This window comes from Oenanthe melanoleuca, chromosome 5 (assembly GCF_029582105.1).
Source record: "Oenanthe melanoleuca isolate GR-GAL-2019-014 chromosome 5, OMel1.0, whole genome shotgun sequence".
Taxonomy (NCBI): Eukaryota; Metazoa; Chordata; class Aves; order Passeriformes; family Muscicapidae; genus Oenanthe; species Oenanthe melanoleuca.
In genome coordinates, this window is record NC_079339.1 from 40,333,002 (window position 1) to 40,345,679 (window position 12,678).

The window sequence follows — 12,678 nt, forward strand, 5'->3', positions numbered from 1 at the left end:
AGAAACAGGAATTTTGCCTCCTGTTGGGCTCCTTACCTGTACTTTGTTCTGAATGCCCTTTCAACTTCCTCTCAGTGTTGGTGTAAGTAATTTTGCTCATTCCTGCATCAGTCTTGGAAGACTCCCTCTGACAGCCTTCATGTTTTTTTCACCCTAGCAGGACTAATCATGCCACACATGTAGGAAAGACAGTGATAACTACCATTCTCTCTAATGGTATGATTTTTTACTAAGGTCAGAAAATTTTGGAGAGACCTGGTCTTCAGTGTGGCAAATGTACCCTTTTTTAATAGCTGAATGTCAATGCTATTGAATCTGCAACCAGTAATAAACAGGTCTAAATGCTTACAATCAAGATTAATATTTGGTGTTTGACTTCTGATTTTTAATGGGCTTGAAGAGTAAGAGTAGTGTGAAGTTGGGTATTGCAGCTGAAGAACAGTAAATCTCTCTTAGGGAGTGAATATAGGGTTGCAAGTTGCTTCAGTTTGGTGGTGTTGGTTTGGTTTTTTGGGTTTTTTTGTTTGGTTGGTTTTTTTGTTTGTTGGGGAGGTTTGTTTTTTTCTTTGTGTAAAGAAACAGCACATTTGGTCAAGAATACATATATGAAAAGCCAATAAATTAAAAACCTCAGCTGCATGCTTACACACTCTTACCTGTACTGTTGTGTGTGCTCTACACAGAGAGTTGGATGTAGCAACCCCAGCAGTAGAGACACCTCTGTGAGAACAGGGCTGGTGAATATGTTAGACCTGGAACTTCATGGTCATGGCACTGTGGTGTTCTCTCTCATCACTTTGTACTCTGCTGAACATTCAGCCTGTGAGGAAACATTTCTACTGGGTGATGTGTTCAGTGACTGGCATCCTTAAGTTTTAGAGTGACACAGCAGGAAAATAAGGAAACTATAAAAATCAGAGTGAAATAAAAACATAAGAAAAAGTAAATACAGCAGCAGCATAAATTGCCCTCACCCATGCTTAGCATTGAGGAATCTAGAGGAGGTCTTATGCTCAGCAAATCATCATCATTATCTCCTGACAAAATTTGTAGCAATACTTTGCTTTTTCTCTACCTTCTGGAGCTAGGAGTACGAGTAGAAAAATTGTACAGAGAAATGAAAAGAAAAAGTGTACTTTGTTCAACCAAAACAAATTGTGAATTTATATGACTATATCAGATTATTTCAGGCAAATTATTTTAAAAATTGATTTATTCAGCATCATTCATTTCAAAATAAACATGTTTCATGCTTTCATTTTAAATGGAGTTCTAGTTTTTTTAAAGAAATATATTTTTATGATGTGTAAACCTAAATTTTTGAACTTCATTTTGGGTTCAGGAAGACATTGTCACAGAATTGTTTTTTTAGTCCCTATGGCCAGCTGATCAGAACATAATGAACAAGCACAGCTCTAAGTTCATAGTGCCATGGTCAGACCAATACCTGGAGTTTATAATTTCTTTGACAGGGAATGCAACATCACACACTGATACAAGTACAGTTTGTATTTAGCAAACAATGGAAAACAGGTAGAGAAGAGGATGCTCAGGACACTTTGCACACTGCATATACACTGGATTGGTACAGGGCTTCTCCTCACAGATGTGGAACATTTATTGGTTTTCAGAGTTTTATTAAACTCATAGAGTGCTCTTTTCCCATAGGTCTCAAGGACTTAACCTATATTTTTATCTTTATAGTGCAGATGGAGGCAGCTGAGGTTAATTAAGTGCCTCAGGTTGCACAGTGAATCAGAGTTGAGGATAAGCTGGGGTTCTGACTTCCATGCCTCTACTTTGTCATTTACATCAATTTTAATGAGCAATTTAAAAAATATTATGTTACCAGACATATGCTATAATATTTTGTAGACATGTCATTTATTAATTTTCCTTTTTGTAGTATTAATACTTTTGTCATCAAAACATTCTAGCAAAAAGTTTTTATGGCTGTGTTTTTCAGCTATTTTTGTGTGGTATTGGAGGAGTTTAGACACTTCTGTTTTCTGCTTCTCTTCAGAAAAAGACTATGTGGTTTAGAGAGGGAGTAGAGAACCTGTGGATCATGTAATTGGCAAAACTAGTTTAAAAATCTATCTGTGTTTAACATATGGACTAACTAGGAGATTTTTGTGTCGTATAACTGATTTATGTATTTTCCTCTCAGAAGAGATTTTATCAAATGTCTGCAATATACTGTTGAGTGAAAAGGAGATTCCCATCACTGACAAGCAAAATAGCTTTTCATTTGGGTGAATATTTATTTATTTAGATGATAATATCTCTAACTGTATATTTAATAGATGCATGCTCATACTTCAGAAATATAGGGCAGTTGTGCTTTGAACCGGCTACTGGCTCTGCCACTGTTATGTGACAGTGATATATGGAAACTGCTTTATACATTTAGTACATGTCAACTATTTTGAGGATCAGGAGCCTAGGGAGTATTTCTACTTTCTTTGGACTAAAGATTCAGCCACTGCCATCCCTCTTCCCTTTGCACTCAGTCTTTGTTGTGCAGTGGTCCAAGTTCATCAGGTGAAATAAGTCACTCTGCAGGGCTGGTTCTGGACCTCTCAGGCATGGTTTGCAGTCCCACGGGTCAAAGCCTCCTCTGTGTTGGAACCAGCCCAAAGAGCATCATCCAAGGACACAGGCAGACAAAAGCACAGGTGGAACATGCAGTTCCAGAGCTCTCATGCAGTATCTTCAGATAAAGCAGTTCTTCTTGTTTTCATTAAGAGCTTAGCTGCACAGGGTAATAATAGATTAGTCAGGTTTTACAAAAACTCCTGAACATTCGTTGTATTGCCAAGTCTCCTTGATCTCTTCTGGGCTTAAATTGGAGGACTTTTTAATAAGCATTCTGCTTTAGACTTGAAGGGTAATGGGTAAAGTAGCAGATAAGAGGGTAGAGGGCATGATTCATGCTAGGCACTTGATGTTCTCTGGTGGAACATTAATGTTTCCTTTGCTCTTACTGGTGAGGTGAAAGAGCTTTTTGCATAAGATTAGAGCTGCTGCACTATGTGCAAAATTCGAGTTTGGCATTAAAAGAGCACTGTTGAGTGCATCTCACCTTTGCTGCGGATTTCTGGGCTAACTCCTTTGCTGTGGACTCTTTGTATCTCTTAAACATAATAGGAATTGTCTTGCATTGATTCTTCCCCACACTATTTCTGGTGTTATGCTGATTCCTCTCTACTTCCAAGTTATAAGTTATGTAGATGTACTAAGTGAGTATGAGGAGCCTGAGGAAACAATAAATGACAGTATTTCTGAAAAATGTGACATTTCCCAGAATAAAGTTAGTAAGCATTTAAGAGGCTACTCTTTTTACTGTAGGACTCCAGCTCAGCACTTAATTTTATCCATTATAACATCATTCTGTGATTTTATGGACAATTTTTTTTCCAACAGCAAAAAATATTTTTCTTCTGAAAATCATTCCTATAATTTCCTTGAGGTTAGAAGTCATATTCTTTTTCTAAGATTTAATCCATGCAATCACTTCAGTCATCTCATTATGACATTAGTACGACTTATATGTTCTTACTTTACAGTTTGTGGAATATAAATGAGGCTATGATAGGGCTCTCACAGCTTCCACATATCAGTATCACTGTTGGTGGTGCTTGGAAGACACTTCATGCACTGAAGAATGTATTGTACACCATTTCTAAAGTATTTAAATAATTAAATAGTATCTGTAAGACTTTTAAAATCAGTTTTTGGTTTTGAATTTTGAGACCACAAGAGTGTGCTTGTGAGGGGGAAATCATGGGACCTTATGAGAGAGTCTGAGTGGTGTTACTGATCTGATCAGGTGGTGTGAAGAATGGTTAAACTAGGAAAAAAACAATTATTTGGATGTATTATTTTTCCTGTTCAAAGGCTGGAAAGGAGGAATGCAGCAAAGGGACAAATGGAGGCTGCAGTAATCTGCTTTCAGCTATTACTGGGTTCTGTCACCATCACTTTAAAATAAAAGCCTGATTTTATACTAAACTACTAAGCCCGGAGGTTTGTTTTAATGACATCAGTCTGTGCAAGGTGCTTTGACAACATCTGAGGGCTTTCATTAGTTTTAACATTCAGTCACGTAATATTGAGTGTAAACCAAACCCCAGCAAGACAGGGACTGCCTCACACAACACCTATAAGGCACTGAAGGTGACAGGGTGAGCAGCTGACCCTTAGTTTTAGGAGAGATACTTGAGGTTTTCTTCAGGAGACTTCAGGAAAGTCTCTGCCCATTTAATATTTTTCTAAATATTTCTTAATTGTGTCTGGGGCCAAAACTCCTGTTACATGGGATGCTGCTTTTGTTGACTATTAAGCTTCATGCCCCTGAGCAAAATGAGTGCTTCTAGAGTTTGCTGTTTTCAGCATGTCATGAAGTGTTTGTTTTCAAGCATCATCCAAAACTTTGGAGGGTGTTTCTCCACACCTCAGCTGAGATGATGTCCTGGAAGGACTAGAGAAAAATAGGAGGTTGGTTTCCCTCCACAAATGTATGAGAACTCTGGAATGAGCCAAGGATGGAGAGATAGGAGCTCCTAAACTCAAGTTCTTTCTCTATTATTGATTTTCATGGTGGCTCTGAGTAAACCCATTAAAATGTCTGTGCATTGCTTTCCTCGTATATAAATCAAAATGCCAAGTTTTCTGACAGGAACAGCAACAACATTGCACATAAAAACTGAAGCTAAAATTGCCATCTGGCTTTCCTGAAGAGGCAGTAGAGCTGTATAGTGTATGGGAAGATCCTGGGGTCTTTACCTGTCTGGGAGACCTGAGGCTCAGCAAGGTCTGGGCTTTCTTCAGGGATGAGAAGAGCCAGGAACTTGGCTTGGGTACTTGTTTGCTGTGCTTTCATTTCTGTTCCTGCACTCAGCCTCTGATATGTGCTGATGGCTGGCTTGGGTTTTAAACAGATATTAGTCTGAGACTTACAAAACTGGCTTTGCAGCGTGGGGGTGATGGTAACTGCTTAATGTGCTGGGTTTGTCTGCTGTGATTGATCAGAAAAGGGTAACATTTTCCAATTAAAGTGATGGGTGACTCCATTCATTCAAGGAAAATATCTGTGCTAGTTCGAAGATTGTGAGCTTTGCTTCTGTTCAGGTGATGTTTTTGCATCTTGAATATGTGAAGGTTTAAGTACAGGTGTGGAATTTTGTACAAGTCTTGGATCTTTGAAAATCCCAGGTACCGCAGAGATTTAGTTATGTGAATGAATTAGGAAGCACATAATGGATTTAGATTAATACTAACAAGAGGAATAGAAGATTTGATTACTTATATGTGGTGACAGATTCAGATTTTTGTATATCTATTTAGTATTAGCTGAGCTAAAAATTAAATATTGCAAATTGTACAAAAATTCAAACATATCCCAAATATGTCTTAAGTAAATATTATTTTATGTAGTTACATTGCCACACTTAACTAGATCATCAGTTCAGTTAAATATCACTGACTATATACAGGGTTTCACATACCAAGAAAATCAGGGTTTGATCTGTTACTTCAAGTAACATAAACCAAGAATCCCTGTTGACAGTGCAAAATATCACATGCAAATATCACAATGCAATCTGTGGAACCTTCAAAACTTTACAGCACAAGGGTCACTGGTAAACTGCTGAGGAATCAGCAATTTGGAAAATACAGTCTTAGAAAGTGTATTCAGAGTTGAGCTTATGAGATGTGCCATGGACAGGAATTAATTTTGATTTCACAGTGAACCCCAGAGATATTTTTGTGTGTGGTGATCTGCAAGTTTGAATGTCTGTCCAAAGCAGCCATGGGAGTAAGAAAAACCCCATAACAACACATGAAACAGAAATAGCTGACATTCTCCCAAGAGCAGGAAGGATACAAAGGTGGACAAGGTATAGAATCCCATCTATGACAAGGGGCTGGAGGAAACAGGCAGATGGCATAGCTGAATGTATAGTTGAATACACCCTATATTAAAGCCAGTAGAACAAGTAGGAGTTATATGTCTTTAAATTTGCCCTGCTCTGTTTTGCTAAGTCTTCAATGGTTGCCTTAAATTACTGTTTAGATCTCTAATCTACTCTTTGTCTTCTCCTTTCTACTGAGTACACCAGTGATATTTCATCTAAGTGGTTGAGAAAGTGTAAATGAGCCCTGTTAGTATGTCTGTGCTGAGTGAACAATCAAACCACCCTCACAAATGTGTGTTCAGTGCCTTGCCCATCTTCAGCTGTAGGGAAAAGGCTACTCACAATAATTGTGTTTGACTCCTGCCCTCAGACACTGGCTATTTGATGAAATTACCCCCAGGTACATGGAATGTGTGTCTAACTTGCTTGTAATGCATTCTCTTCTGATGGATCAGGCAGGGGATTTGTCAGTGTTGGGATAGAGTTGTTAAGTGCTAGGCTCTGACTTCCAGAACTGCAGTCAATAGGAGCCCTCTGTGCTTAGGCTGGTTTGACACTGATACAAGCATAAACATTTGGTGATGGTAGTTAAATGTATTCAGAATAAGATCAAAGAACCAGATAATTTGGAAGGGACCTCCAGAGGCTGTGTAATCCAGCCATTAGCTCAGAGAAGGTCCAGTTATTTCAGGCAGCTCAGGACTCTGCCTGACCAAGTTTTTAGTATTTTTAAGGGTGGAGATTTCAGTCTCTCTGGGCCCTTCCTACTGTTTGACCACCCTCAAGATGAAGTTCTATGTTTTTCAATAGAATGAGAATTTTTTTTTGTATTCAGCTGCATCTGTTGCTTCTCAGCTTTCTGCACAACTCTGAGAAGAATCTGACCCTGTCTTGTCTATGTTCTTCTATTAAGTCATTAAAGAGATCAGTAGGATTTTCCTTGAGTTGTCTCTCCTTGAGGCAGAATGAACCCAGTTCTCTCAGCCTCTCCACACACATCAACTACCCCAGTACTTGAGTATGGTGGTAGCTCTTTGCTGGACTGACTCCAGTATGTTGAAGTAATTTTTATATGAGGGAGCTCAGAGCTAGACAGACCACTCCTAATGTGATCTCAAAAGTGTCCATTAAGGGAAGAATCACTTCCCTTGGCCTGCTGACTGCATTCTTGCTAATACAGCCAAGGATGCAACTGGCCTTTGCTGAAAGGGTAGGCACTGCTGACTTGGCTCAGCTTGTCCACTGGGACCATAGGTCTTCTTCTGCAAAGATGCTTTTGAGCCAATTGTGATGCTGCATGGGGTAATTGGGTGGCTGTTAGCTTGCAGGGGTATCTGGGCATATGGCTCACTCACTGAAGTACAAACACAAATTGCTTTTGCAAGAGTCTCCACTTAAAGCAGACCTTTCACTTGAGAATGCTGTATGTACAGTTGCAATACTGTGCTGTTTTATCACAGATTTTACCGTGCACTTATTTTCCAAGAATGGCTGTGAAACCAAGTATTTTCCCTTCAGTCTTGTACTAATAAATTTTGGCTAATCTTTATTAGGATTACTAAATGGGACAAAATGAAGCAGAAAAGTGCTATTAATGCCAATGGAAATAGCACCAGCATTTGCCTTGTGCTGTGATTTGTAAGCAAGGATAGCTTGACTGCTGGAACTATCACTATCAGCCTTGCTTTCACAGCTGGGAGTCAGGAAGGTGCTGCAATGTGGGATCTATACAAACTCCATTGCAAGTACCATTTCCTTCCAGCTGGCATTAGCCAGCCCTCCTCCAAGCCTTCCTATCACGCCTGTATTTCTTCCACTGGATAAAATTAGGGTATGCAGCTGGCTTAAGTCACATAAGCACAGTACTGCAGCAGAGCTGGCTTTGAGTGACTGGAAACCCAGGTACTGGGAAGTAGACCTCTAGCTCACACAAAGGATTTTCATGGTATTCAAATGCTGCTTTATTTATTCAGTTGCTGAGAAATAAGTGCAGTGGTTTTCGTTGTTGTACATAAGAGATTTATTTTGTTTGTGAGGAAACAATAAATGTTGTGTGCTGTGAATAATTCCCCCAAGTTTATTTTTGCTGTTTGAAAAAGATGTGTTTATTAGTACAGATTTTCCGGATAAGGTGATCAGACAGGCAAAGTTCTCAGATGTGTTTACCAGCAACATTACTTATGTCTGTGGACAAAATGTTTTATGTGGACTTCCTTCATGCTCTCAGAGAAGGAATCTGTAGCACACCTCACGTGGCTCTCTTGTTTGCTTGGTCTCTCATTCAGTTGAAAGAAAGGAGCAGCTATGTTAGGATTATATTTTGGTTTCCCTCTTGAATTTCCAGTCAGATAGGATAGATAAGTTCAGATGGCAGTAGTGCTGAATCTAAATACTGATCTTTGTGAAATGTTGAGTTTTTTGGTTTTTTTTTTTTTGATGGACACATATGTGGTGGTTGCGTTGTGAATAGTAGAGCTTTCCATCCTTCTCCTAAAAAGGATGTGAAATGGCTTATAACAGTCTTTAAATGTGCTTTTCCTAGACTCCACTGCATACTGTTGAGTGGTCCCTATGGAGACAGTGCTGCAGTGAAACTAAAAACACAGCACTGAAATTCATCGCTGCCGACAGCCCTGCAGTTAATTCTCTAGGTGGCCATATTACAAAAGGAGCTCTGCAGTTATTAGCATGCCTTGGTATTTAGCTCTACAGCTGACAGTGCCATGGGATGCTTTAATTTCATGACAACCTTGACTCTCTTCTTGGCTGCCTGCTGACTGGTTCTTTGTTCCCGTTCTTCCCAGCGCGAGATGAGAACATGGCCACTTTCCGTGGCTCCGAGTACCTGTGCTACGACCTGTCGCAGAACCCCATCCAGAGCAGCAGCGATGAGATCACGCTCTCCTTCAAGACGTGGCAGCGCAACGGGCTCATTCTGCACACCGGCAAGTCCGCCGACTACGTCAACCTGGCCCTGAAGGACGGTGCTGTCTCCTTGGTCATCAACCTGGGGTCTGGGGCCTTTGAGGCCATCGTGGAGCCCGTCAATGGCAAGTTCAATGACAACGCGTGGCACGACGTTAAGGTGACACGCAACCTGCGGCAGGTAATGGTGGAGGGGAGAAAGCGCTGGGGAGAATTTGGTTTTGCTTTATTGGGGCAGGCAGAAGGGAGAGAGTAATAGAGAAATGGGGAGGCTCAGTGCTGTTGCTAGTTTCTCCATCTATTTTGGATCTCGGTGCCTAAAGGACAGTGAAAAAAAACTTTAGTTGATGGGAATTTTATCCCTTCTGCAATGTCTTAATTTCCATTACATTAATTTTCTGTTTTTTCCCCATTTTGATTTAATAATAAAAACTTGTGACATAACTTTACTTTCATCTCCCTTTTCCTTTTTTCTTTTTGTGTTCTCCTTTTTAAATTTTATTATTTCCTTCATTATGATTCAATCTTATCAGTAATATTCTTGTTGCATTTAATTACTGGGAGAATAATGCCTATTGCCAACAGCCAACGCTCTACACCTCTCTCCTTTTTCTTTCAGTTTTGTTAATTGGTTTAACCATTGCCATGATGTTACAATTCTAATTCTGAAAGTCTTTTGTTTTTCTTTTCCTTTTCTTTTGTGTGTGCCTATGAATGTGCAGGTGTGCAGGCTGGTGGGTATGTGTGTAATTATTTTAACTTTATAGCTTTGGAATTATTTGGCTGGAGTCTCTCTGAATCTTCTTGGTTCTCTGTTCTTTTCTTCTTTTTGATTTTTTTCCCCTTCTTTCTATAATGAGATTCTACTTAATTTCTTGTCTCTGCCTTGAGACTCTTCTGTTTGCTGTGAGGACTGGAAAAGTGGAAGGATCAAAAAACCCCAAGCAAACTCAGATCAATCCAGCACCCTACAATGCCACTTTGGAAAAGGTTTTCTGATTTTACCACTGTAACTTTGTGCATCTACATGCTGCTTTTCCTAGCAGACAACTATATCAGGTGACGTATTTGGTAGGAGGCTAGTCTTAAAATCCTGAGGCCTTTCTCATGAAATATAAATTCAGACGTAAATAGACATCATAAAAATAAATAACTTTGCTCTGAAAGCTCGTAAATATATCAAGTCACTGAGGCCCATCCGCTGCATGATAAACGAGGTTTATTTGATGTCTAGCTGATTGGTGGAGGAGCAGAAATGGCTTGTAAACTAAGATTTAAAATTCAATTAAAATTCAATTTGTGAATACAGTGTGGCCTGTTTATTTTCTCAATAGTGTCAATATTAACACAACCTTTAATAGCTTTATATAAGTTTATACAACATAATTTGTGGTAACATTTTATACTAGCTAAGAGCAAATGTGTCAGTGGATATAGGATAATCAGTGCTAGGAATCAGAGAAAGTCTCTAGTAGTACAGGTCAGTGGATAATTTTTCTGTTATCAGGAATTAATGTCTTTCTTTTCAATATTTGGGTTTGGGGCTGAAGATTTTTATTTGTCTTTCCCATGAAAATCCCTGTATTTCTACATGCTTAGGATGTTAGGATGTCCGGTCTGAAAAATAATCTGTCATCAAGCTTTCATGAAACTACAGAATTCTTACCTATAGAAAAAATCAATCTGTTTTTAATAGTTTATATGCAGATGAAAATTTCATTTCTTATGCGGTGGATGGGTCTTAATGATCCTATTTTGTTTAACCTTTCCCATCAATACAGTAGAGGGAGATGCACCAATTGGTCTAGGTTTGTCAGTCTTGAAAGGTCAGAATATACAGCTTTATTTGATGTGTTGGGTTTTTTTTTTGTTTTTTTTTTTAGGTAGTTTTGGAACAGCTGATCCTTGAATATCTCAGTAGAGCTTGCTGGCCATCATACTTTTTATTTTTAATTTGAAATCAATTTCAGTGGGCCAATGTGCCAGAAGCAAAATTAATCCTTGCTTCATGCCAGGATTGGTTTGGATCTTGAAGAAGGAGGAAGTGAAGGGTCACAAACAAAATTGTGGATGGGAAGCTGTCACATTCTTTTAGTAATATTTTAGCTAGTCATTTTTTAATTGGTGCACAGAAGTGGACCAAGAAAATGGATATCTGTCTATGCCTTCTCATATTTGATGAAAGCAGGGCAATTCTTTGGCAATTATTAGAAAGCAGGTAGTCCTTTGCTAATTACGCAGTGCCATAAATTTTTAAGCCTCTTGATCTACTCACTATGAATGTTTCTAAGTGAATTCTTACAGGGTCCAACTTGACTGGACAAGAGAGAGAATGTTTTAATGAGATGGATGGGCTATTTGCAAAGAAAGGCCTGTCTTCAAATAAAATTACATTTAATAAGCAGTGATGATTTGGGGTCTAGTTCTATAGTTAAACATGACGGAATACAGTTCAAGCAATAAATATCAGTAAGGCTGGATTTTTTTTTTTTTGTCCTTTTTTTTTTTTCCTGGGTACTTGCATTTTTAGCTTTCGATCTGTCTCAAAATTAAGACATTGACCTAGAACTTAAAGCTACCCATATATTGGAATTGATGAGGCCTTGAGGTGGAGCAGTCGTGATAGTCCTAAACTTTGTCACCTAAACAATTTTGTATGTAAAAGATTATCAGTTCTATGTCTTTCCTGACATAAATTCACTTGTAATGTTGCAGTATAATATAGTTCACTAGACAGTCTTGTTTCCAGCTATGCTCATGTTTTCTTAAAAAACCCGGTCCAAAACCAAACATAAAACCCCAACAAAATAAATTGCCTCTGAATGTTGAAACTATATAATAAAATCATTAGCCTCCTTGTAATTGGTTGAAAACATTGCACTGGAGGTAGATATATTTCTCTTTAAAATTAAAGCAATACTTTAGAAATTCCAAGAATATTATCTAAATCTAAGCAATTCCAGCTAAATGGTCTATCATCAGCTTCAGGATGCCATCTAATCTTTTCCTCTGCTTTTTTGGGGGCTAAGAGAAAGGGGAGGAGGATTTGCATAATTTTTTGGCTGTTTCTAGAATTAGAGTGGAACTTTAAATAGTTGGACTTTTGCCCAGTACTTTTTGGAATTGTTAAATGTTTTGTAGCTAAGCTGGGAGAGTACTAAGGGCTGGTTTTTTTTTAGATCAAATGACTATCACAGCAGTTAATCTCCTTAGAGACAAACCAAGTGAATCCACAGATTCCCTTGAGTAGTGATTGTTAATGTCAAAGCAAATCTCCTTGTTTATTTATCTTATTATTTCAGTTAAAACTAAGCCCTCTTTCTGCCTTGTGAGAAACCTTTACTTAGCAATAGGATCATGGCTGAATTTTCCTGGGGCTTTCAGAGCATATTTGGGCAGTGTGGTCTGATGGGGGGAAGGAGCAGAGGAGACTGAAGGTCAGACTTCCTGTGTCTGTCTCCAGGTCTGCTGCTGACACTCCTTGTTTCTGGCATGCTCTTCTCCCTGCCCCATACTTCAACTCCCTTATTTGTAAAAATAAATTTACTAACACAACAATTTGCTGTGAGTAAGACTTCCTTGGTGAAGAATTCAGGAGTTTGTGCTCATAATTTCAAAGTACAGCGTATTATTATTATTTAATTCCCATTGGCAGATAACCTTGGGACTTCATGCTTAGTGCCACAAAGTCTTCAAAAACCTGTTTCCCTAGTCAGTGCACAACTCTGAAGCCTGCAAGCAGATGGTTTTTACATGAGGCAGCGCAGATCTTGCTTGTGTAATTTAGGATAATTCTTGCCAACTTCAGTCACACTGGAACAGGGACTTGGAG

At 38.8% G+C, this 12,678-nt stretch overlaps 1 protein-coding gene across 1 annotated transcript in view; it reads left to right on the plus strand.

The window, feature by feature from the left end:
* Positions 1–12,678, plus strand: part of NRXN3 (neurexin 3) — an 876,168-nt gene that overhangs the window by 186,170 nt on the left and 677,320 nt on the right. Inside the window, 1 exon segment of the mRNA XM_056493583.1 lies at positions 8,726–9,027. Within this exon segment, the coding sequence (XP_056349558.1) occupies positions 8,726–9,027 (302 nt within the window).